Below are 24,878 nucleotides of genomic sequence, written 5' to 3'. Positions count from 1 at the left end.
CCGGTACATTTGTTTTTGTTTTGTTTCCGCAAGTTAAAGCTAATCTTCGACGCATGAGGCGGCAGTGTGCTCCTTCCCCCTCTCACGTTGGGGATCAAGGAAATACGCGTCTGCGAAGATGCGCAATGAACAAAATAAAGAAAAAAAATGGCGTTCCTTCACACTAAAAACGGCGTTCTTAGCATAATAGGCCCCCTTATAGGGATTCTACTCTCTGCGGAGGTACTCCAGGTGGTATTTCGAGAGCTTCCTTATTTTAGTGGCTGACCGCGCTGCGTGACGGTAGGAAGAATTACAAAAAGGTGTGCCAATGTACAAAAGCGATTGCTTCCGATTGACTCAATAACCACGTGAGCGCCCTATAATGCTAGAGTTCGTTCCCACATAGGGACGTCAATATACGCATGCAACTGACTGCTCAGGTTGTCAGTGATATTTCGATCAAATAGCAATATGTTGGAATGTGAAATGCGCGACATTACCAAATTGCCAGGACCATTGTCCATTATAGAAACACTGTGCAGACGCCATAGCGTACAATGAGCGATGTTTTTAAAAAGGGACCAACGGCGACGGCAGCGATGCTGACATACGTAGAGGAGGTGGAGGAGGTGGCGGAGGTGCAGGAGGTAGTTCACAAGTGACGGAAGAGGATGCAGTGATAACAGATTATGGGTACATAAACCCACCGCCAACGACCACCACAACTACTACTCCTACGACGACTAGCACGACTACTACTACTACGACTACGACAACTACGACTACGACAACGACCACAACGACTACGACCACAACGACTACGACTACAACGACTACGACTACAACGACCACAACGACCACAACGACTACAACGACCACAACGACTACAACGACCACAACGACTACAACTACTACGACAACGCCGCCGTTGGTGTCGACAGCACGTAAGGTTTACTTTGCCCTGTTCCACCGTTCCACCGTAAGGTAATAGCATACTCTTAAAAATGAACCATTATCCTAGCCACCCATTATCTCCCAACCGTTATCTGTATCGGTAATGCCTCAATGCAATGCGAATTGCCAGGCACTGTTGACGGTTTCAGCTATACGCTACGTATGCTGGCGGTATAACCACGCGACTGCATTGGTATAGCCGGGCTCTCTGGGCAATATCAATTTGAAAAAAAAAGGGGGGGGGGTGTAATCCAAGCCTGAGCGATGGGCAAGACACGTACTGGGTGGAATCCCTGCATTGCTGCCGCGTGGGGGAGATGAATTTCATTGAACCACGTATGCTGCGCGTATGTGGCATGTAACGCTCCGGGGCATGTAATTCCGTGAACACGGTAATCAAAATCGCATCGTGATTAAAATATCGTTGAAGCTCATTCGCACATTTGAGCTGACACGAACATCTTGCCAATAGTAATCCGAACTGGCGTACGAAACTTTGACAGTGTTGTGGTCACAGTGATGTGGTACATACGTCCAAAAAGCGTCTAGCATCGTGTACACTCCGAGGACTTATTTCGCCAATAATCCATTTCCCCATTCTGCGATTAGTGCTGCTGTAGTAGATTAAAAAATGCGCCACAGCTGGCAACAAGGATCTGCGAATTTATGCATGTAGAGGGATTAAGTGATCCATTCTTTTCGTTTCATCTGTTCTTTTTTTTTTAGCACCTAGATATGACTTCATCTTCCAACCGCTTGTTTGCACCGTCGGTCGCCGTGCCTTGCAGGAGAACATGTACCCACCGTCCGGCATCTGTGACGTCATCATCTTCACCCATGTCTATATCGAAAACGATGTATTATTCTCCGATACTCCCGGCCCCTTCCAGACCTTCACAAAAGTCTCGGTCAGCCGCCCCACCGACATGTTCGGCGTTTCGTTTGACACGAGGTTGGTTACTCAAGAGTATATATACGTTACTCTTATTCCTCCGACGGCAATAGCGACGCATTAGGAGGTGAACACAGAAACAAACGTTTGCTGGCCCTACAGAGACCGGCGGTTCGTATAATAGCCGATGTACCTATACGATGCACACACAGCCTTTGTTTACTTCAACTTTCATAATGAAGATAATCAGCTACTTGCTCCACAACAAAAATAATGTTACGTTATACTTGTTTGCGTTACGAGGGTTTAGGACTAACCATATATACGGCCATCAGTCCCCATCTTATACCCTTCCATACGGTTTGAACAGATTTCACAGTTTTCATACTCTGAAGGTGTATATCAATGACCTCTCCTATTTAATTTGATATACTGGGTAGCAGCTAAATTTGTTATGTTGTACACAATGCCATTGTAGTATTCTGTCATGGTTGTGTTAGACTCTTCGCCGCATAGCACCTCTCGTGGCCGGTCATCATCTCGAATGATATCGTAATACGCCCCGATTTGTTGTGCGCATTTTTGTGACACGTATGCTGTTCATAATTGTCACAGGAAGGCGTACGCCTTCCGTTTTCAACAAATCAGAGCAGACAACGGTATCATTCGAGATGATGGTTGGATGACTAGTGCACTCTTAAAAATGAACTTCACCGCATAGCACGCTCCTAGCCATCCATAATCTCGAATGATATCGTTATCTGCCCTGATTTGTTGAAAACGGTAGGCGTACACCATTATGAACCGCATAAGTGTCACAAAAAAGGCGCACGCCTCCCGTTTTCAACAAATCAGGGCAGATAACGATATCATTCGAGATTATGGTTGGCTAGGAGCGTGCTATGCGGTGAAGTTCATTTTTAGTGTGAACTTAGCTCGCACATAGCTCGCTCCTAGCCAACCATCGTCTAAAATGATATCGTTATCCGCCCAGATTCGTTGAAAACGGAAGGCGTACTCCTTTTCAGTGACAATTATCAACAGCATAAGTGTCACAAAAAAGGCGTACGCCTTCCGTTTTCAACAAATCAGGGCAGACAACGGTATCGTTCGAGACGATGGTTGGCTAGGAGCGTGCTAGCGTTGGGCGTGCGTGTGCGTGTGACCACCAATTAATGTAAAATTTAACTCGTGTATGTCTTGAAGCCAACCATGACCTTAGCCGTACGTGGGTCTCCGCTTCATAACCAAACGTTGTTTCAGGCGCCAGCACGTAGACCAGTTCCATTTGAGTCAAAAGGAGCCACCATATATAAAGTGGGCGTGGAATAGAAATATCAAGCATTACGCAGCTCTGTCAACCCCACTCGACTTCAACGCCACGGATCCTGGCACCTATACTTATATCGCCAGATTTGCTCTTGCGGTGAGTGAATTTGTCCCGCCTGCACGTGCTTTGCTTCAAAAGCTGAGCTCCACAGCACGGCATGCTCTGTGCCAACCATTGCCATGATAGGGCTCTCTTCTGATTCTGATTCGTGGAGAGAGGACGGCGTACGCCTTTTTGAGTCAATTATCACAAAAAGGCGTACCCCCCTCTTTTCGAATCAGGAGCGATAACCTTATCGTTCGAGGCAATGGTGGGAGCACAGTGTGCTATGCGGTGAAGTTCAGTTTATTTCTTTTACTTTTTAGTGTACGTTACGTGACAGCTTCACTATACAGGGTGTCCCAGAAAACGTGTCATTGAATTTTAATAAAGAAACTACACCACCTAGAGTCATACGGTCAACGGGCTGGGTTTTTGCCACCTCCTCATGTGAATGTCGTGTAACGTAAGTTTAATTATGTAAATTCTTGCGAGCTTAAGTCTGAACAGCGTGTCTAATTTACTCAAATTAATGATTACAGGGATATTCAGGAGCTATCCCATCGGAAAAATAGCCGAACATCATGCTCTACGTAGGTCGCACAGAATAGAGCACGATTAATTTTTCAGCGCAATCTGTGTCAGTCCGACGAAAGGAGGTTGGAAACCATAGGTGGGGAGTAACGCGTTACATTCGAGTAGTGAAATATGGTAACGCATTACATTTGGGAGAAAAGTAATAACGTCATTACATTTTTAACAACGAACGCGTAACGGCGTTATGCGTTACTGCGTGTTCGGGAACTTGAAAGATTGAGCGAGGACCGTGCCTGCAGAATCCTGGAAAATCCCCGATTTTTCTATTCATCTTCAACAATGACAAGGTCACATCGACACCCACGAAGAACGCAAAAGAAGGGTTGTTGACCTACCCTGGTTGCGATGTCACCTTTGTTTACCACTGTTTTTCACTCCCTCTGGTATTTTTCGGACGAATGGGGCAAAAGCGGCAGAAAAATAGCCTCTACCCTCTGAACAAGTAACAAAGTACCAAGGCTGTTTCGATTTGTACTGTATGAGATAAAAGGTCACCGTCTCTATCAACCTTGACAAGGAGCACTCACTGGTCATTAGGCGTCCTCTCAGCCCAACGGGCGAAGCTCACCGATGATAATTTTGAACATCAACTACTTCTGCGTTGCAATAAATCGTACATGTAAGTTGTGTTCATGCGTGACCCTTGTTTGTGCCCAACATTGCTTGCTTGCTTGCTTGCTGACTCAACCAAAAATGGTACATATTATAAGGACAACTGGTGAAGTAATGCAAAAGTAACGGCATTACTTATCAGAAATAACGGCGTTAGTAATGCGTTACCTACTACCGCAACAGTAACGAATAACGTAACGCGTTACTACGATAGTGCACTACAAAATAAACTTCCCCACCTATGTTGGAAACCCAGCCCACCCCCGGCATCGCAGAAAGCTTGGCTTCGCATCGCTTGGCATCGCATCGCAGGCATGGCTTATCACGTCCGACTTTCGCTGGGATAATGCTTTCCCTCTCCCAATTTTAGGACCTGTTAGTTTTTCTACTATCACTCTGTGGGCTGGCTTCGGAACCTCCTTTCGTCGGACTGCGAGCGATTGCGCTCAGAAAGACATCGCGCGTTATGATCCGGTGCTCCGAAAAGCATGATATTCGGCTATTTTTTCCGATGGGATAGCTCGTGAATATCACTGTCAATTATCACGAATTTGAGTGAATTCGGCACGCTCTTCATATTGGTGCACTCTTAAAAATGAACTTCACCGCATAGCACGCTCCTAGCCAACAATCAACTCGAATGATATCGAAATGTGACCCGATTTGTTCAAAACGCTAGGCGTACGCGTTTTTTTGTGACACTTATGCTGTTCATAATTGTCACAAAAATGGCGTACGCCTCCCGTTTTGAACAAATCAGGGCAGATAAGGATATCATTCGAGATGATGGTTGGCTAGGAGCGTGCCATGCGGTGAAGTTCATTTTTAAGAGTGTAGAGTGGGCTTTCCCATACGCGGATGTGTCGATAGGCTAAGCCCTCTTTAAGTGTGATGTCTCACCAAGACATGCACTTTAGGTTCCAAACATTGTCCCCTTAAATGTCAAACTGGAAAATTACCTAAAGCAGATATACCTTGATGTATAAGACTGTGAAATCACGATAGGGCGCGAATTCTTCCTCTGTCCCATTGAGTAAAATGTGTGATTTCAAACGCCGTGGGATCAAAAGCCTTTATAGATCGGATAATTCCTTTCGGCATTATTCCTTGTATATAGATCTCACAGGATGCAGTGGGCGAACCAGTGAAAAGCGTCGGCGTTCTCCTTCAAAATGAGGTCGAGCCTCAAAGTTATGGCGACCACGCCTACCCTTACTGCCCTTACCGAGCGCCAATGTAGCGCCATCTCTTACGCGAGAGCAGAGGCTTCAAGGTCGCAGCGTCGCAGCTCTACCGGTAGAAGGGGTAGAAGCAGACGACAGCGGCTCACATATCCCGAGCCGAGCTAGAGTCACTGTACCCGGTACAGTGACTCTAAGCCGAGCGCTACACTCTTAAAAATGAACTTCACCGCATAGCACGCTCCTAGCCAACTATCATCTCGAATGACATCGTTCTCTCCGCTGATTGGCTGGAAACGGGAGGCGTACGCCATTTTTGTGACAATTATGAACTGCATAAGTGTATGACTCGTATATATATAAGTGTATGGTAAGATCAGCATAGAGCATGACGGAGTGTATGATGAGCAGGTTGACGCACTAGGCTCTATTATTATTATTATTCCATAGTGCAGGAACACCCCTAAAGGTGTTCGTCATGGGCAAACTTAAAAACAACCCTAAAGGTGTAAAAAGTTTGGAATGATATCGCTATCTACTTAGTGACACAAAAAGGCGTATGCCTCCAAGGTAGATAACGATATAATTTCAGATGATGCTTGGCTAGAAGCATACTATGCGGTGAAGTGCATACACTGTGAATAGGGCACAAATAAAAAAAAGCTTGTGTCCACGTCGCCCTGTGTTGCACATGTGCTGCCCATGTGCTCCGATTGACATCTTGCAAAGCCACGGTTGTTACAATCCCATCTCTGCTGTTTCAGGATGTCAAACCGTGGCAGGATACCTTATCGTTCACTGAAGATGTGGGCCTTGAACAAACCTACCGCATACTAGGATTCAAGATGTTCAACTACGATACCGCTGGGTTCGAAGAAATGTTCGCAAATCACATTGATGAGATAGTCAGGTAAGGACATTTCCTCATTCTAGCGGTCACGTTTAGTATGGTATACGGAAAGCAAGGCACGTTGATAGGCAGGATGATAGGGTTATCGTTTTTGATTCGACGAGAGGGGGAGGCTTACTCCTTTTTGTGGCAATTGCCATATGCCCAAATTGCCACAAAGGCGTACTGCCGACTTCTCTCCTAGAATCCGAAGCGATATCGCTATCGTTCGCGGCAATGGCGTGCTATGCGGTGAAGTATACCGCTTACAGTATACATGTATGCACTGCGGATAACTACACGACTACGTTGCCACTCAAGATGGTTGGCTAGAAACATGCAATGTGGAGAAGTTCGTTTTATAAGAGACGGCCGTATTCCTTTCTTTTTTTTTTTTTCAACATGTAATGGGTTTTAACGAGGTGTCCCCTAATAAAGGGATGTTCGAAGGATTGTATCAGGTTTGGCATTCTGACGTTGAATAAAGCGAGCTCCTTGCTGGCTGGACCGGCTGGACCGGAACCTGACTGTCTGGTCCGGACCGGAAATGGTCTGACAGTCCAACCAATCCAATGTACGGGAAGCGGTCCTATATCAGTCGGCGCGCTGCGGAGAAACGATCAACTATACCGTAGTGTGGACGGCTTTCTCGAGTCGTCTGCTTGTGCACGTTTATTCCAAGCTCAGTGCAGTAGTCGGAGCATTGAAGGACCGAACAGTATCTTACCATCGCGGCACAAGTGGTCTTCCAGTGAATATACACAAGAAGTACAGAAAAGAACCATTAACACCCAACATCGCCCGGCGTGTTATACCCACACTAGAAAGCTGATGGTGGCGCCCCTAACATAGGTCAATCTCGCGACGTATACAGGGTGTTTCACTAAAAGTGACCCCTAATAATTAAAAAAATGTACTTGAGATAAAAATGAGAAACCTTCTGCGTCATACTTGTGAAGGTTTCTCCCGCCCAAACATGTGGTTTCCATCAGTGTACTTACCAATGTACCAATGCCCTTTCCATGCTCCTGAAAAAGCATAGATTGAAAAGTTACCGTATGAAAGTTAATAATGAAGTGTACGGCCTGAAATGTAACTCTCAGTTACTGAGTTACTTTAAATAACGAACTAGTTTTCGTCCAGGTTCGGACACAAAATGGCATTACGCAGGTACAGCGCGCGTGAGCAGGCGAGTTAGGCCTTGAGTTGCCTGCAGAGGAGTGCAGCACGCCTAGATCGTTTTTCCAACAATATACCTCTCCCGGTTTGTAAAGAAATGACGTCATAGTGTTCGACAGCGCCAAAAATTGAACTACGCTCGAAGCTAAGAGGTGAACAAGGTCGAGCCGAAAAGTCACTTTCTTGAGGGGATTACGATGTCATGAAAGGGACGCGACCTTCGGTCCTACTCCTTCCGATTTGTTTCGGTTTCATTCTGTGTACCAACGTCATGATGACGTGTCTCTGGTAGAGGTCTATACGGACGCTTTGCATCTTTCTCCCTGTGGGCGCACAATGGTTCAGCTTCATTTCAATGGCAGCAGTTCCCACTTCCTGAATAAAATACTGCCATTGATTGAATATCACGTTTTTTGGCACAAAATGCCACGAACCGGAGAGAAAGCAAGAAAATATGTGCACGTGAGTGAAAAGCGAATTAAAAGTAACTTGGTAGTTACCACGGCGTAAAAGTACAGAGTTAAGTAACAAGTTACCAAAAAAGGAACTTGCGAGCGAGTTACTTGTAGAGAGTTACCTCGAACTGTGAGAAAAAGCATATGGGTATCTTTTCTCCTGAAAGTGAATTATTTAATTTTAAGGAGAGATTCAGAAGATTCGAGATTTGTGGAGTTGCGCAACCTTCCCTGGATACGGATTCGACCAATCTCGTAGTAATATTTAGCCGTTCGTAGTGGGTGAAAGAGTGGGCTGTCAATCACAGACGTCACACACTAAATTACACCTATGTCAGCGTGAGAGGCGCGTATTTGGCAATATACATCCAGATCACACTGATATTGTACCCGTTCGAGGCTGATCCTGTCATAGATGGGTGTGAATTGGATGCACAACCACAGGGGTGTGTTAAGGCTGTACACTCTTAAAAATGAACTTCACCTCATAGCACGCTCCTAACCAACCATAATCTCAAATGGTATCGTTATCTGCCCTGATTTGTTGAAAACCATACCAAAACCAGTAAGAAACGCGAACGTTGTCTTGATGGAGTTGATACACCAAGCAATTCCTCACTTTTTTTCCTCACTGTGTGTATATATCAGGGATGGGCAGTAATAGTAATACTTTGTATTATAATACTATTACTGTAATACTTTTGAGTATTTGTATTATGTATTATAATACTCATTTTTGAAATGTATTTGTATCTGTATTATAATACACAAAACGAGGTATTACATGTATTATAATACTTTTGAAGGTGTAATACTTTCCCAGAGGTCGTAAGTTCGACCTGCAAAGTGTCACCCGTGCACGTTATCAGTAATTTTTCGGGTCCCACAAGCATTTGAACACGAACAAGGCTCCTATTACAGTGTTCCCCTGTCCCAAATTATCCCAAAGCGAGTGACTTTGGGGCCAGAGGTGGAGGAGGAGGAGTGTCGTTGGGAGGAACCCGAGAGGTCTGCCTGCCTGATTAGGCGGCATGTTTCTCGGGAAGGGAAAGGTGGTGGAGAGGAGGAGAGGAAAGGGTGAAGTGGAAGACCGAGCGGAATCCGCTCGGGGGGAGGATAGCTGCGTCCATGGGCCGACTTCAGGGGAACTGTGCCGGCATACGCCTATTACACATCTGAGGGAAACCCAGGAAAAACCCCAGACGGCACAGCCGGCCCGCGGATTCGAACCGCGGACCTCCCAGTCTCCAAGCGCACGCGTTACCGCTGCGCCACCGGAGCTGGTGGGGCCAGAGGTTACTGGAGGTTTCCTCGCATTCCTTCTACTTCAGAATCCGTAAGGATGAGTCATGCCAGTACAAGCCCTTTGTCTTATGAAAGAGTGCGTGCAGCCAGTCACCCCTGTACGTGTGGTTGCACTATGGGCATGGGTTTTTGAACGGCCCACATTTTATCGTCCAGAGTGGATGAAATCAGGGCTCTGCCACAGTGAGAGCAAGTTGTTCACTGCGATCGAATTGATCAGCGCTATCTGATCTTATTCGGAAAGATCAGGCCATGTGCAAAAATGTAAGCGTGAATAAAACGTCATTGGAGAATGATTGTCTCGATAAGTAATGGGCATATATCTTAAGTAATTCTTCTGTTCTTTTCCTTTTTTTCTTCCCAAGTTAAGTATATTACAAGCGTATTACAAGTATTACTCGTGTAATACACAGAAGTATTAGTATTATGTATTATAATACTCATTTTTTAAATGTATTTGTATCTGTATTATAATACCGATTTCTAGGAAGTATTGTGTATTAGTATTATAATACAAAATATGCGTATTACTGCCCATCCCTGGTATATATATATAGAGGGTGTTTCAAAACTGTCATTCGGACTTTTTTTTTTGCAGTACCCTTTGCAATATCGAGCGGATTTCTTGGTGGATCTGACTAAGTTCGCTACAGGCTCTCTAATTCTGTAAAAAAACGTTAGGTTGAATTGGGAAATTTTGGAGTTCAATTAAAGAAATTGAATTTATGTTAATTAAAATCGAATTAAAATATTTTTGCAAGATGGCAAATTCAGTTGTCACACAAGTGCCCTTTACCCCGTATTTTTCCGTCGCCCCGTTTTTTTATAAAGTCCGGATGACACGTTTTTTGAAACACCCTGTATACAGGGTGTCCCAGAAAACGTGTCATTGAATTATAATAAAAAAACTACACCACCTACACGCTTAAAAATGAACTTCACCGCATAGCACGCTCCTTGCCAACCATCACTGCGAATGATATCGTTATCTGCCTTGATTTGTTGAAAACGGGAGGCGTACGCCTTTTCTGTGACAATTATGAACAGCATAAGTGTCACAAAAAAGGCGTACGCCTCCCGTTTTCAACAAATCAAGGCAGATAACTATATAATTCGAGATTATGGTTGGCTAGGAGCGTGCTATGCAGTGAAGTTCATTTTTAAGAGTGTAGAGTCATGCGGCCAACGGCATTTGTTCTTACTAGGTTTTTGCCACCTCCTCATGTGAATGTCGTGTAAAGTAAGTTTAACTATGTAAATTTTTGCGAGCTTAAGTCGGAAATTTGCCTAGTAAAGGTCACTTTTTTTACCCCACCAATGTGAAGAGCGTGTCTAATATAGTCAAATTAATGATAATTGACAGATATTCAGGAGCTATCCCATCGGAAAAAATAGCCGAACATCATGCTCTACGCAGGTCGCACAGAATAGCGCACGATGAATAGCGCAATCTTTGTCAGTCCGACGAAAGGAGGTTGGAAACCCAGCCCTCTCCGACATTGCAGAAAGAGATAAAACAGGCACGGCTTATCACGTCCGACTTTCGCTGGGATAATGCTTTCCCTCTCCCAATTTTAGGAACTGTTACTTTTTCTACTATCACTCTGTGGGCTGGCTTCTGAACCTCCTTTCGTCGCACTGAGAGCGATTGCGCTCAAAAAGTCATCGCGCGTTATGGTCCGGTGCCCCGAAAAGCATGATATTCGACTATTTTTTCCGATGGGATAGCTGGTGAATATCACTGTCACTTATCATGAATCTAAGTGAATTCGGCACGCTCTTCATATTGGTGGGGTAAAAAAGTGACCTTTACTTGGCAAATTTCCAGTTCGCAAATATTTACATAATTAAACTTGGAGTACATGACATTCACGTTAGGAGGTGGCAAAAACCTAATAAGAACAAATGCTGTTGACCGCATGATTCTAGGTGGCGTAGTTTTTTTATTGTAATTCAATGACACGTTTTCTGGGACACCCTGTATATATATATATATTTCGATTGAATTACCCTCACCCTTCGTTTTGACTGGAATGCGAGCAGGGCTACCAATTTGCAGACGCTCGCAAGACAGGCGACATAGTATCTGTTTTCTCTTAGAAAGGCCTTTCTAAGTGAGCCTTTGGTTCGTCACCCCATTTATGTGATGTTTCAAATCCAGCTCTAAATTTATGCACGTATTTCTTTATCCGTATATCGAACCGTATATTGGCACGATACACAATGTTTTACATACACAAGTTTGAAGGTGGTTGTGAAATACACCCCTGAGAGGTAGGTGTATTTCATTACACCTACAAACTCAAAGGGGAATGAGTTATGGTACTCCCACCTTACACTAAAAAAAAAGTTTAGTGTGGACACCATACCTGGGTAGTAATGTCGTTACTGTATTGAAACTACAGTAATAAATTAATTTTCCTGGGAATGTGTAATGTAATGCATTACTTTTGGTATTATGTAATTTGTAATGTAATTTAATTACATTTTGGCAGTAATTTTAATGATATTACTCGTCGATTTTGGCTGTGGCACTTGGCAGAAAGAGTTGCCGACTGGTGAGTTAAAAGAATTCCAACGCCCACTATAAACGGTGACGCACTCAATCGGCACAGAATAAAATGTGTTCTTTTTATAACGTAGTGTTGTCTGACAATGAATTTCCACATCCTCAATATCATTGCGATAACTCGCATCGTCTATTAGACGATTTCAGAAATTGCATGGATGGCCCACCAGAGAGCGCCGTGTTGCGAAAGCCCCGCTGCACCTTGGGATTTAGTTTTCATGAGTCAGAGAAAAGAAGAGCGCAAACGGTTTCGGTTTTCTCTCTCCTTCACCTCCCGCACCTTCGAGCAACAGGCAGACGAGCACAAATGTAAACCATTTCCCACGACGCATTGCGCGATGCGCGTGACTTGGGCGACGGAGGGCCCCCGTGCGGAGCACAAGGGCAATATCTGAAATCGCTTATTCAGAAGCCTTTACAATTGTTTCGTTCCATAGAGGGAAGCAATCTGAGCATTCTTCCGGAGCAATTTCGGAGTTTGAGGCTTCATTTTTTACTTTAAATGAATGCTCTCTCAAACGATCATTTAACGCTTTGTCTGGCCAATATAACAGAAACCACAAGATAGGGAGATCTGATAAACATTTGAACAACAGGGAACGAATTTGTTCCGGTGATTATTACAGGCAACTTCAGGTTTCGCGAAAGGCGATCAAGACTGAAGTTGTCCTTGATAACAAGGCTGACTTGAAATTTCTACGATGAAAGATGAAAGTCACTGAAAAGGTTAGCCAGCTGTAGGGATCGAACCCACATCCTCTGGATTGCCGGTCCAGGGCTCTACCAATTGAGCTAAGCTAACACGCCTCTCCAGCGACTTTCGGGGTGCGTCATCTGAAGGGACGACAAACAGGCCACTCACTCTCACTCACCCTCCTTTCACTCTTACATTTTTGCTCACTCATACACACATTCATACGACGGAAATCGACGCAAGCGGCACCTGTTGAACAAGAGATAAACTGATGTTCTGAGGCTGGAACAACATAGAGGGGACAGATACAAACAAAGCCTCAAATTGCCTAAGAAATCAACGATGAAAGGGTGAGTGAGAGTGAGTGGCTGGTTTGTCGTCCCTTCAGATGACGCACCCCGAAAGTCGCTGGAGAGGCGTATTAGCTTAGCTCTATTGGTAGAGCCCTGGACCGGCAATCCAGAGGATGTGGGTTCGATCCCTACAGCTGGCTAACCTTTTCAGTGACTTTCATCTTTCATCGTTGATTTCATAGGCAATTTGAGGCTTTGTTTGTATCTGTCCCCTCTATGTTGTTCCAGCCTCAGAACATCAGTTTATCTCTTGAAATTTCTTGCGACGGCCAACAAGTTGTGAGACACTTAAGGTAATACGACACGTTTGGAAACAGAAGGCTTAGTTTCAGGCGAACGAGGAAGGAAGGTGTTTAACAAAACATGTAACATGTGTAACAAGTAACCAAGTAACATGTGTTGGGGGTAACCAGCATCATTCAAACGGAGAAGCTGACTCTCCGCAGAGAGAAGGATCTGATGACAACAAGATTTCTGTACCGCATTCGATAGAATACCTGTGATCGAACCCCGTGTTACAGTTTTGGAATGGCAACTTGAAGCGGGCAAAATTGGTTTAGCTTGAGATTTGCCGTAAGCCCAGCAAAGAACGGGTTGTAACGAAAGTCAAGACTCTGAAGCACACCAACACTGGGGAACTCAATAGTGAACACAAGCTCCGGGGCCGCGGACACAATTACATTCTTACATTGAGCAATAACACTTCCATTGGTAGAAACGAAAACCAGGTCATCTACTAACCTTCTTACAGCGACGTCATTTGAAGACAGAGGATATAAAGGATAATACAGCATTTGTGTCAGCAACCCATCCGTAATCCTCGGTCCGGCCTTGAGCAGACTTCTTGTTCCCCCGAACCGGCCCTTTTTGTCGTGGTTGTTCCTGCAGTATATAATGTGAAGCAGTAGTATGTGAAGTAAAATTTTCAGCTGTGTTTGAGACTTCGTGTTGTCTGTCCTTTCGTGTTCCCTAGACTCGGGGTTTTACATTATGCACCATTTTTCAGGTTTGTATTTCAATACAAAATATAAATACGTGTATTTCTATTTTAAATACTATTTTTAATGCAATGTATTTAAATACTGCCCATCCCTGGGGCAAAGACACATAGACACAGCGGGTGGTTGCGTGAACTGTCTTCTGTTCTGTATGGATGCGTGCTGGTGTGGGCGCAACAGATGCGCACGAAATATGCGCACTCATGCCGGGGTAAAGGCTTGCATCTAGTAAGACGATGGATGAGCCGCAGCTTTTTTGGGGGCAAAACTGGCCCTGCTCTACAAAGCTATCGTTGTGTTGTTGGATAGACAACAATGAACCGTTTTTTTCCACTACGGAAAGCAATATAACCAGAATGTTAACCAAGTTCATAAGCATTCCTGTAAATGCCTGTAAGGCGGGCTCCCAATCTATTGACTGTTTCAGGCTGGGAACCATTAACATGATAGTCGTGGAGACAGCGATTAATGACGAGCCCGTCGAGAAGAGGGGCTGCATGAATTTCCCAACCTCAATGTGGTATGACCCAGACGGCCAGTACCAGCCCTCCTTTGTAAGTACACAAACGTTTTCCTGTCCTTGTTCATACTCTTTTATCGTTCGCTTGCCAGGAGAGGCGGTCAGAGCTAAGTTGTGCTGGACTATACTATTCGACCACACCTTATCTTGACCGACCTATCTCCTCCTGTCTAAATTTTGCAGGCAAAAGCGATCCGTGTGGTGAACCGTACAGTTGCTCCCACTCGCAAAAAATTCACCGTACTCTTTTCATTCACAATGGGAGTGTCCAAGTTCGAATTTAACCAACCCCAACAGGAAATCTCCTCGCATGCCTGTTTGAGTAGTGGCATGGTACCATACGACCAAGTAAGACATCTTTCTTTTCCTTTATTTGCCTGCATAAAATGCGAGTTCCTAAGCGCGACCTATACTGTCAAAGGATTGCGCTGGCTCAGTATCCTTTAGCTTTGAAGTGCATTGCCAGGCTGTACGCCGAAATAAAACATTCTATCAAAATCTATTTTCTGAAATAAATCCTTTAAAAATACACGCCCTCAAAATAAACGTTGTTATAGGCTACACGATGTTCTTTTCGGTGAGACATGCTATTATGTTTCTAACTCATGTTTGTACATTACATTTGTTCAAATAACAACTTTGGGTTTCAAATATCCAGTTTAAAAGTGATGAGGACGGTGCGCGTATGAATACAGGACACGCACTCTTGACCCTTGAACCAGCCGAGCGCCGAGCTGTGAAAGCGCGATGAGCGCACTAATTTCCGCGGCGGACGTAGAGCCGTCGGTTGTCCATCAATCAGGGACGGTGATTTATTTCGAAGCGTTTATTCTTCGAAGTTTACTTTTCGGAGTTAATTTCGATCGCGTGGATTTTCTCATGATTTATATTGAAGAGATATCTTTACCATATTTATTTTTGAACGGTTTATTTTTACATGATTTATTTCGGCGTCATCCCCATTGCCACAGCGATGTGCACCAGACCCAGCCGACCGTTGACACATTACTATCGTATAATGCGCAAGACCCACTCATGTGCGATGCTAAAGGGAAGCTTAGTGGAACAAATTTACCTGCAAGTGTTTCTAGACCTCAACGAACACCTCTGCACACGAAACATGGATCACGTGACGGCGCCCCGCCGCCTTTCGGCGGCTTGGTTCTTCATCATCCAAACACACATGTCCGTTTCGGACCGTTGTTGGACCATGTCGGACCGTTGCTTTTTATTAAAGATTTTGCGCATAGAAAATTCTGGTCTTCGTCGTCATTAACTCAATTACTTGATAGTTTTTTTTCTTGTCGCACCGTCCGTCTGCCTTCTAGCATAACTAACATTTCGACATCACATGCTTTCTCGTCAGCTCTCGAGAAGGCTTTTACTAAATGGTAGTGACTTATCTCTCCACGCGATTGTGCATTGTTATTTACTATGCTACCTCCATTGGCCCTCAAAGATCTGCAGGGCACTATCCCCTGACTTACTTCTTTCGAGAATGTGCCCGCCTGGCCATATAACTCAACAGCAAAAACTGAAGTCTGTTGCAGTCATACCTTTTTTTTTTTGTAATAAAAAGTTCTCTTGTGCAGCTAAAAAAAAAAAAACTGTTGCGTAAAATGTTTCAGGTATGCAGCGGCAGTCCAACTCTTTACTCGCAATCCACACAGAGCTCCACATACACGCAACAAACCTTGGCAAAGGTTGTCTCCTCCGGAAACTCCATATACAGCTTTGAAACGGTAGACACCCTACTGGACAAGGTGGGTCATCTATGAAAATTCTGCTGCTGCTGCTGGTGCTTGTGCTGCTGGGTGAGCTGGAGAGTATAACCTCTTGCCGTGGTTTCATAGCCTCCATTTTAGCAGCAGCAGAAACTCCCGTGCCCGAATTTTTGTTTGCTGTGCTGGCTCGTTTTCATTGGCAGCCGGTTTTGCGAGCCAATCAGGAGGTTGGTTGGTTGGTTGGTATTCTTTTCATTCGACGGTCACTCTTTAAAAATGAACTTCACCACATAGCACGCTCCTATTGCCAACCATCATCCCAAGTGACGTCGTTCTCTCCCCTGACTTGTTGAGAGCGGGAGGCACACGCCTTTCTTTGTGACAAATTGTCACAAAAAGACGTACGCCTCCCGTTTTCAACAAATCATATGAGAGAACGATGTGGTGAAGTTCAATTTTAGGGTGTACTTGATGGGCTCAATTTGAAGTTTTCAAGTTGATCGCGACTATATGCACCGCTAAAGCAGAACTTCACCACACAGCACGCTCCCAGCCAAACCGTCATTCCGAATATCTTTCTGCGTCTTTATTTGCTGAAAATGGGAGGAGGAGCCTATCTGGGCCACATTATGCTTGTCCGAGACAGGCTCCACCCTCCCCTTCGTTTTGAACGAAGCATGACACAGAATGATAACATTCGGTATGGTGGTTGACTAGGAGCATGCTACGTAGTGAAGTTCTATTTTAACAGTGTAGGCTGTCGTGCGACCTAAAAGCGACCGTTGAAAAGGTTCGACAGAGTTACTCATATAATGAACAACTGAACTAATGAACTAATGTAATGACGAAAGGGCTTTTGGTTTTCATTGGGGCATTATTGCAGTGATAGCAGCGCACGCATGTGGCAGTATCGGTAAAGGAAAATATTGAATGTGCGTAGTCCCGCGCAAGATCCCGTAGAAGAGCCTCCACACAACCGCAGTAAGGAACGTAGTACGAAAGAACGAACCCACATGAAGCGTCGCGGAACTCACTACCCATCAGACAAAGGGTCGGTAAGGTAATATGAGCGCCACAGTAAGAATGCTGAATATATCTCGCACACAAACCCACCACCATTCCCATGGTCTAGGGTTTCATTCCTACGTATGAGCGCTAAAACGTTTAGCTACTGCATACGCCCTCGAAATGTTCAGAATGTAAACAGTGGCGCGGTTGCCGACTCACTTTGGGCCTCTTACGCCGCTGCTGCCGGTAATTCAAAAACTAAGCGATGGGACGCCTCCGGCAGAAAGGTTCTCTACTGCCACATATTACGGCCTTGGTGTTGCCGCTTGCATAAAGCTATGGGACCCGGGCGTTGCAGTTCGGCTCTGCGGGAATAGAGCCACCCCGTTTAATGCGGCTGTGATGACGCAAACTGCATGATATTAACCGGAAAGCGGTCTAGCCACCCCGTTTGCGCCTGTCTAGAAGACATCTTGTCCGAGTTGATCACCTGTCACGGGCAAGTCATGTCTGTCCGATAGCTTGGAAAATTAGGGAAGCGCCCAATTTGGCTGGGCATTGGCGACACAGGTCCAATATGGGACCTGTTTTGCCAGGATTTCTGCCATATTAGCTCAGACTTGGCAATATGGGTCCCATATTGCCAAGTTTGAAGCAATATGGGGGAAAGCTTACCAATATGGGCCGTATATTGTCCGTGTACACCCCATAGACGCAGAAAATGGTACGTACCCCTGTTGGTATACTTCTACAAATGCCCAAGCAGCACGGCAAAATTGAAGGTTGAAGCGTGTGAAATGCCAAATTCAATAAGTTTTTACATTCAACAACTTCCTGCAGGAGTTCGAAATGCGTGGCAATACGTGGCAATCCCACTGTAACATCCACTACAACTGAACAACTTCACTGCAAACATTTCTGCAAACAGACGCCATCTTGCTTCGCGATGGCAATGCCAATCCTTCGAACTGACAGAGCGCGTGGTCGTTTGAGCGCAATGACGCGTCATTGCGCTCAAACAAGCACGCTCTCAGTCCTAGCGCACGCGCTCAGTTTAGTTTTATACAACTAAAGCGCATGCGCGACACTCGGATCGGACGTCTCATATACGGGCTAAAATGTCGCTGTTTCCTCTAATGACAACAGAATTGCCGCAGGTCAAGATTGGTCGGGATGTCCCTTCTGCAAGGCTATAGGTGCTTTCACGTTACTGCAGGCAGTGTCAGTGTGAGTTGTTGAGGCGTATGTCCATCACTATCAAAGTGTTTCGCTCGTTTAGGAGCTGTAGGAGCGAATTGGAAATATTTGGTTCATGCACTATTGCGATCCCAATGAAAGCTTCTGAGGGATGTTTCGCAGTTCAGTTTGCGGTTCAGTGGGACTTCCTGGGTTCTTCTGCGAGACAGGCGTATCTCCTGTTCTTCGTTTTTAGTGCGGTGGAGTGTTTTTGTAACGCTATGCATCGTTTGATCAATATCTACAGTAATGAAAAGCAAAAAGATGGTGGGTATTCTACTGGGTAGGGGGGGCTGTACACGTTTTTGTGTGATGCGTACGCCTCTCTCTACTCGAATCAGAAGTGATAACGCTATCGTTCGCGACACAGGGCGCTAATTTAGTGTGCGCTTGCGACGATGCCATCAAGAATGAACGATTATTTGAGAGTGGAGCTATCGAATATCTACAAGTGAACGCGGATACTGCACTATTGCGTCTCAATGCGTCCGTCAGCGTTACGCCCATCTGTGAACCGACGCAAGCACACTCGAAACTTTATTCACAAACACAAATACAAATTCAAACACAATTATTCTATGCCCAAAACGTTACGGTCCCCACCCTCACTCAGGAACCCTTGTTGAATGCCTTGCAAACCACGGCAGCGAATCCTGGTGTCTCCGTTACGGTTACGATACGGATATCTAGTGCGGACGAGATTGTCTCAACACATTGTTCAGACACACGTTTTCTTGATATGGAAAACGCTTGTGTTAGGCCCACGACCACGGAGTAAGAAGACTAGGAGGTGAAACTGCCCATAGAAGCAAGCGCGGGCGTGCGACCAGAGACTGTCACGTTGGGGGAGAGAAAAAAGGTAGTTGCTGACTTTACACGACAGATGGCAGGGCGGCGCTGTCTTCCATTTTGCGCTTTTACATGGAAGGCTATGGAAAAAGCAGTGCTTTTCGCGAGTCGTACGGCAGCCTCTACGGATGGTGACAAACTATTGAACTTGAACGATGTTTGTCTTGGCAATAAATGTCACGCTTGTCAAATATATAGCGCTTCCTGTTTAGTGAAACCAACGGAACAATTTCATTCTCTTGCCTCTCGGTCCTGTTGAGCAGACGACAGGAGCACGATGATCGCGTAAGCGTTTCATCTTCTTTTCTAGCGTTTAACTCGCGTGCTTTCACGTGTTTTAGTCACGCCGCCGGACAAGCGACAGTATCATGCTTCGGAAATTCTGCGTCCTCGTGCAACAGATGGCACTGCGGGCCGGGCCGCCGCGCGCGCGCTCCTCGTACATTATTTGGTCGCGGGAGACAGTGAAGTTTCATCTCTCACTCCGTGCCCACGACCTACTAGATTAGAGCGGCCGTCTCATAATCGGCAAAACTCACGACGAGCGCGTCCGCACGATCCGCTAGGGGCGCTAATCATCGGCAGCGAAATCTGCAGATGAACGCCCAGAAGCGGACGCACTGTAGCAGACGACAGCAACAGTTCCTATGAAAACGCGTGGAATGATGATAACCAACTTTAGAAAGAGGCACGTCTCGTTGTGCATCCACCGCTTGTACAAAAATATTAAGGTAAGCTAAAGTGCAAAGCACTGTAGAAATTGAGAAAGCAATAAATGGGCCGATGAGTCTCGCCACCGCTAGCTTCCAAATGCGGCGCTGGGAAACACATGGTCGCTATAGACTATATGACATGACATATGACACTATATGACATGGTCGCTATTGTCTAGTAGGTCGTGCTTTGACCAATGACGCCTCCACTCCACCACAGCGCTCACGGATAGTCATGAACAGTGATATGGCATTTGGAGAGAGGATGGCTATACGTATACGTATAGGTATACGTATAAACTTCATGATGGGCAAGCCTGAGCACATTTTCAACCATCGTGTTGTTCCGTTTTGTTTACCTGTCTTTGCCCACGGCTCGGGGTTGCCTCTCATGGAGTTTGTACACCAGCCTGCATGCATCTCGCCATTCTCTCTCCGTATGCCATATCAGCGTTGCCCGTTCACTGCTATCTGTGAGGTGTCTAGTGGAGTGGAGGCCACATGTGTGCTGTGTTGCTGCTCGCATCAAGCAATCCCAAGCACCACGCCAATATTGGTCCAATATTGGACCCATATGGGGAGTGCAACTAGGCTCCATATTGGACCAATATGGGCTGCCCATATTGGCAAGCCCATTTTGCGCCAATATTGCCAATATTTCCGTGATAACGCCAACGGGGAGGGTTTAATATCCACCACTGATAGTACTTCTCTCTTTTTGCTTTTTTAATTCCTGCGATCTCATTGCTCCATGTTGCATACAACAACTTACAAGAAAAGAAAAAAAAACGTAAAAAAAAACACTGCATCGCTCCAAAAACGAAGAACGGGTGGTACGCCAGTCTTGCTGAAGGACACAAGCAGTCCCACGGAACTGCCAATCCCTCACAAGCCTTCATTGGGATCGCAATAGCCTATAAACCAAAAATTTCCAACCCGATCCGAGAATACAGAGCAGCGAAACACTTTCGTAACGGTGACTGAGTGCAGCAACTTGAAAGCATGCATGCACCTAACTTCCGCCAGAGAGGAGCCATCCCGTCCTTTCGAACATTGTGTTATCGTTATCCGCAATTCCGTTATCGTTACAGGAATCAGCTTTTAGTCCGTATGAAACGTCCGATCCAACTGTCGCGCATGCACATTAGTTGTGACCACGCTCGCTCTCAATCGGCTCGACCGATTGGTATTAGCATCGCGAAGCAAGATGGCGGCTGCTTCCAGAACATCGGAAGTTGAGTTGTCGAGTCCTAGTGAACGTTACAATGGGACTGCCACGTAACTGTTATGAACTTTGTGTATCATCTGCTGGTTGGATGTAACCAGAGCTGTAAGCGGTACTCGAAAAAAGTAATTGATCACAAGTACTGTTACTACAGCGCGAAAAGTAATTCTTTACCGTTAGAAATTCCTTCATCGAAAATGTAATACGGTACAGATTAAAAATGTAATACGTTACACCAAACATACTTCATAAGTGAAATTCACAAATACATTTGAAAGCAACATACAAAACACATACACGGGTTTATTACAGATTTATGTACACATTTAAAACAACATCGAAACATCTGTAGAGGAGGTGGTGTTCCCCTACATGAGTCCTGACCGGCGATGATGGAATGTCCCAGCGGGCAGATGGACGTGGCCTCACACTAGGACTGTGCCGGTAGAACTGCCGTGCCAGCGCCGTAGCGCGTGGCAGCAGAGGCACGTCTTCGTCATCACACACGGGCCGCCACATCACTCCCCCCTCAGACGCGGAGCGGTGTAGAGCTGGCGGTTGAGATTCCGCGTCGATACGGGAAGAGGAGGAAGACGGGCGACACACAGTACAGGGACGGCTGGTCTTGCGTCTTGTGATGAGTGGGCAGAAGTGGCGGGCTGAACGGTGCGGACAAGAGCTGGCCGGGAGGGTTCCAGGGGCGGGCCAAAGCGGAGAGCATGCATGTAGGCCGAAGTGAGAAGAGAGTGGGGCGACAGAACCGCGACCGGTTCGTGAGCGTTGAGCTCGTAGCGTTGTCACCACGGAGAGTGCCGGGGAGGACCATCGTGAAGCACGTGGAGACCGGGAGTAAAACTCACTGTGGCCTCCGTGCGTGACCCCGGTGGAACGTTGGTCCCGGTGCCCCTTGACCGCAATCGGATGGACTGGACTGCCACTATGTTGCACAGAAGCCTGGTGGGAAGGCGAGGCTAGCAGGGTTCCTTGACCGCTGGCGTAGCAGATGCGGGTGGCGCGGTCGACAGCGGCGTACCGCGACCGGTACAGGAGCGTGATGCTCGGGAAGGTGCCGCTGGTGGTAGCCCGAGGAGTGCCATCGTGAAGCGTGTGGCGACGTGACGCAGAGTGCGAGACCATGGCGACGTGATCTGGGTAGATGGGTAAGGTGGGTAGGATAATGGTGTGGCGCGGTCGGGCGTTGCGATGAGTGGAGCTGCGGTGAATTGACGTCGTCGCCTAGCGGTTCCTCGGTAGAACGTTGCACCGTACCTTCGGAGGTGGGCTTGCAGTAATTTGGGATGGTGCTTGGCCAAATTATGCCGAACATGGTGTTCGTTGTTCGGGTCACCAAATGTAGAGGAGGTGGTGTTCCCCTACATGAGTCCTGACCGGCGATGATGGAATGTCCCAGCGGGCAGATGGACGTGGCCTCACACTAGGACTGTGCCGGTAGAACTGCCGTGCCAGCGCCGTAGCGCGTGGCAGCAGAGGCACGTCTTCGTCATCACACACGGGCCGCCACACATCCGCTTCGTTTTGTTACTATAGTTATGTTCAGCCCGCACAATTTATCAATACAGTCACCTATTTTACTGTTGCTCCACTAGGTCGCGGTTTTACTGCCATATTACTGTGGTGCGCATGGAACAGGTGTGGACTAGAGACTGCCGTCACAGTGACGTCACTTCAGTCGAACTCGTGGTGGAACAGAAGCACAGATTAGCTTGCTGAAAAGGGCTGCCATTGTTGACGGAACGCTAAAAAAGTATTCGATTACTCAGTAATTACTTACCGAAAATTAGTTGGTAATCAGATTAGTTGGAAAATTACTTGCTCACAAAATTAATTGTTTACGTTGAAAAGTGTAATTGATTACTAGTAACGCGTTACTTACAACTACGTATGTAACGACGTACTGAATGGGGCATTTCACACGCTTCAACGTCCAATCTTGCCGTGCTGCTTGTACATTTGTGCGACACGGATACGTACCATTTTCTGTATTTTCGGCGAATATGGGGTGTACACAGGCAATATGGGGCCCATATGCCAGGATTTTCCCAATACTGGCTCGAACTGGGCAATATGGGGGAAATCTTGGCGAAACGGGCCCCATGTTGGACCCGTATCGCCAATGACCAGCCAATATGGGCCCAATATTGTCTGCTGCTTGGGATGTGACCCCGGCGTTGCAGTTCAGCCAAACTGGAACGGAGCCGCCCCATCTGAGCTTACGAGAAATACTCTTTTTTTTACACGGCCATACGAGAATGCAAGCTCCATGATATAACCGAGAAGCGACGTCTCCCCATCTGCTCCTGTCTGCGCAACGGGGAGTAATTGCAGCTTCTGGACCCCTAGACTGCAATTTCTCCCCATTTTAGTCCCCTAACCCGACGTTTACTCCCCAGGGCTGCAAATTGTCACTAACTTTGCAAATAGCCTTCCGAATGAAAGGTTCAGTTTGATGGCATAAGACTGTATACTATAACTAACAACTTTTCACCCACGCAGAGTAAGAAACAGTTAGCGCTTCTGTCTTGGCAAATTGTGCTCTATGTATGTAGCAAGATTTTATATCACACGATATATCACGGTTGACTCTAGGACAGAGCTTGAAATGCAGCCTCCACTGTGAAAGGGGATATTTTTCTGTGGTAATGCATTCAGTCCCCGAAAGGAGTGAAGTTAAAGGTACTCTAAAGCAGTCGAGGACGAACCTATGCAATCAGCATGACGTGAGAGTGCTTGACTCAAAGGCTCAGCACATCGAGTAATATGTTCAGGACTTTTTTTTTTTAAGTATTTTTAATCGGTAAATATTTTTACGGTAAATCGGTAAATCGGTAAATCGGTAAATTTTTACGGTAAATCGGTAAATTAAATAAATAATCGGTAAAAAAGAAGTATTTTTAATCGGTAAATAAAAACGCAGTCAAGAATGTCGGGGCGACGCCTGGTGGGAAGAAGCCCTCAGTTTGTCAAGCAACCCTGTAAGCAAGGAGACCGATAAACAGATGGCTTTCCTGTCGGGATTTGCAAATACTACCTTTTGAGAAAAATGTAACGTGTGTGAAAGAAAATAAACACAAGCCGAATCTTGCACTCAGTAGCTAAGTTATACATGGCGCACATGGTTCCAACCTATCAAGTACTTCCGTGGCGCCCGAGGTGCCGCTGTGTTCGGCCCAGAGTCGTGCGCATGAGACATTTTCGCCGCCGTACTTGACGGAGTGGACGTTTCGCCCGTCTGCTTCGCCACAGTGTTGCCAGTAGATTTTAATTTTGATTTTTTCGGGATCTATAACGTCTATGTGAGAAAATTTTGCGGCATTTTACTCCTGAGGACGTACACAATTCAGGGCACACAAAATATGAGGTTGCACCTCGACTGCTTTATGGTACCTTTAAAATTCTTAGAATGTGGGAAATATCTTGTGGAATCTTGTCCGTTGAGTCTTTTCGTCTGTCACGGGTCGTTCATGGTTGTCTGGATGGAAAATAGCATAGCGAGAGACACCCTGTACCACTGAGTTCTGCTGAACTCGTTCCTGTGCGTGCTGTTCTGCTCGCC

The 24,878-nt window shown here is 46.0% G+C and overlaps 1 protein-coding gene and 1 non-coding gene across 4 annotated transcripts in view; one reads left to right on the top strand and one right to left on the bottom strand.

The window, feature by feature from the left end:
- The window catches only part of LOC135388040 (uncharacterized), a 37,639-nt gene that overhangs the window by 12,404 nt on the left and 357 nt on the right, over nucleotides 1-24,878 (top strand). Inside the window, exons 9-15 of one of the 3 annotated variants that reach the window (XM_064617322.1) lie at nucleotides 561-926; nucleotides 1,663-1,888; nucleotides 3,092-3,254; nucleotides 6,352-6,497; nucleotides 14,457-14,583; nucleotides 14,733-14,897; nucleotides 16,178-16,312. In XM_064617322.1, coding sequence (XP_064473392.1) covers nucleotides 561-926; nucleotides 1,663-1,888; nucleotides 3,092-3,254; nucleotides 6,352-6,497; nucleotides 14,457-14,583; nucleotides 14,733-14,897; nucleotides 16,178-16,312 — 1,328 coding nt within the window. Of the gene's footprint in view, nucleotides 1-560; nucleotides 927-1,662; nucleotides 1,889-3,091; nucleotides 3,255-6,351; nucleotides 6,498-14,456; nucleotides 14,584-14,732; nucleotides 14,898-16,177; nucleotides 16,364-24,878 lie in introns of all 3 variants that reach the window. The other 2 variants (XM_064617324.1, XM_064617323.1) reach the window with 2 other exon arrangements.
- On the bottom strand, nucleotides 12,714-12,786 carry Trnaa-ggc (transfer RNA alanine (anticodon GGC)). The gene has a single exon. It is a non-coding gene; the product is annotated as a tRNA-Ala (tRNA).

This window comes from Ornithodoros turicata, chromosome 3 (genome assembly GCF_037126465.1).
Source record: "Ornithodoros turicata isolate Travis chromosome 3, ASM3712646v1, whole genome shotgun sequence".
NCBI lineage: Eukaryota > Metazoa > Arthropoda > Arachnida > Ixodida > Argasidae > Ornithodoros > Ornithodoros turicata.
Note: the sequence above shows the minus strand (reverse complement) of the source record. Positions and strands in the feature narration are given on the sequence as shown.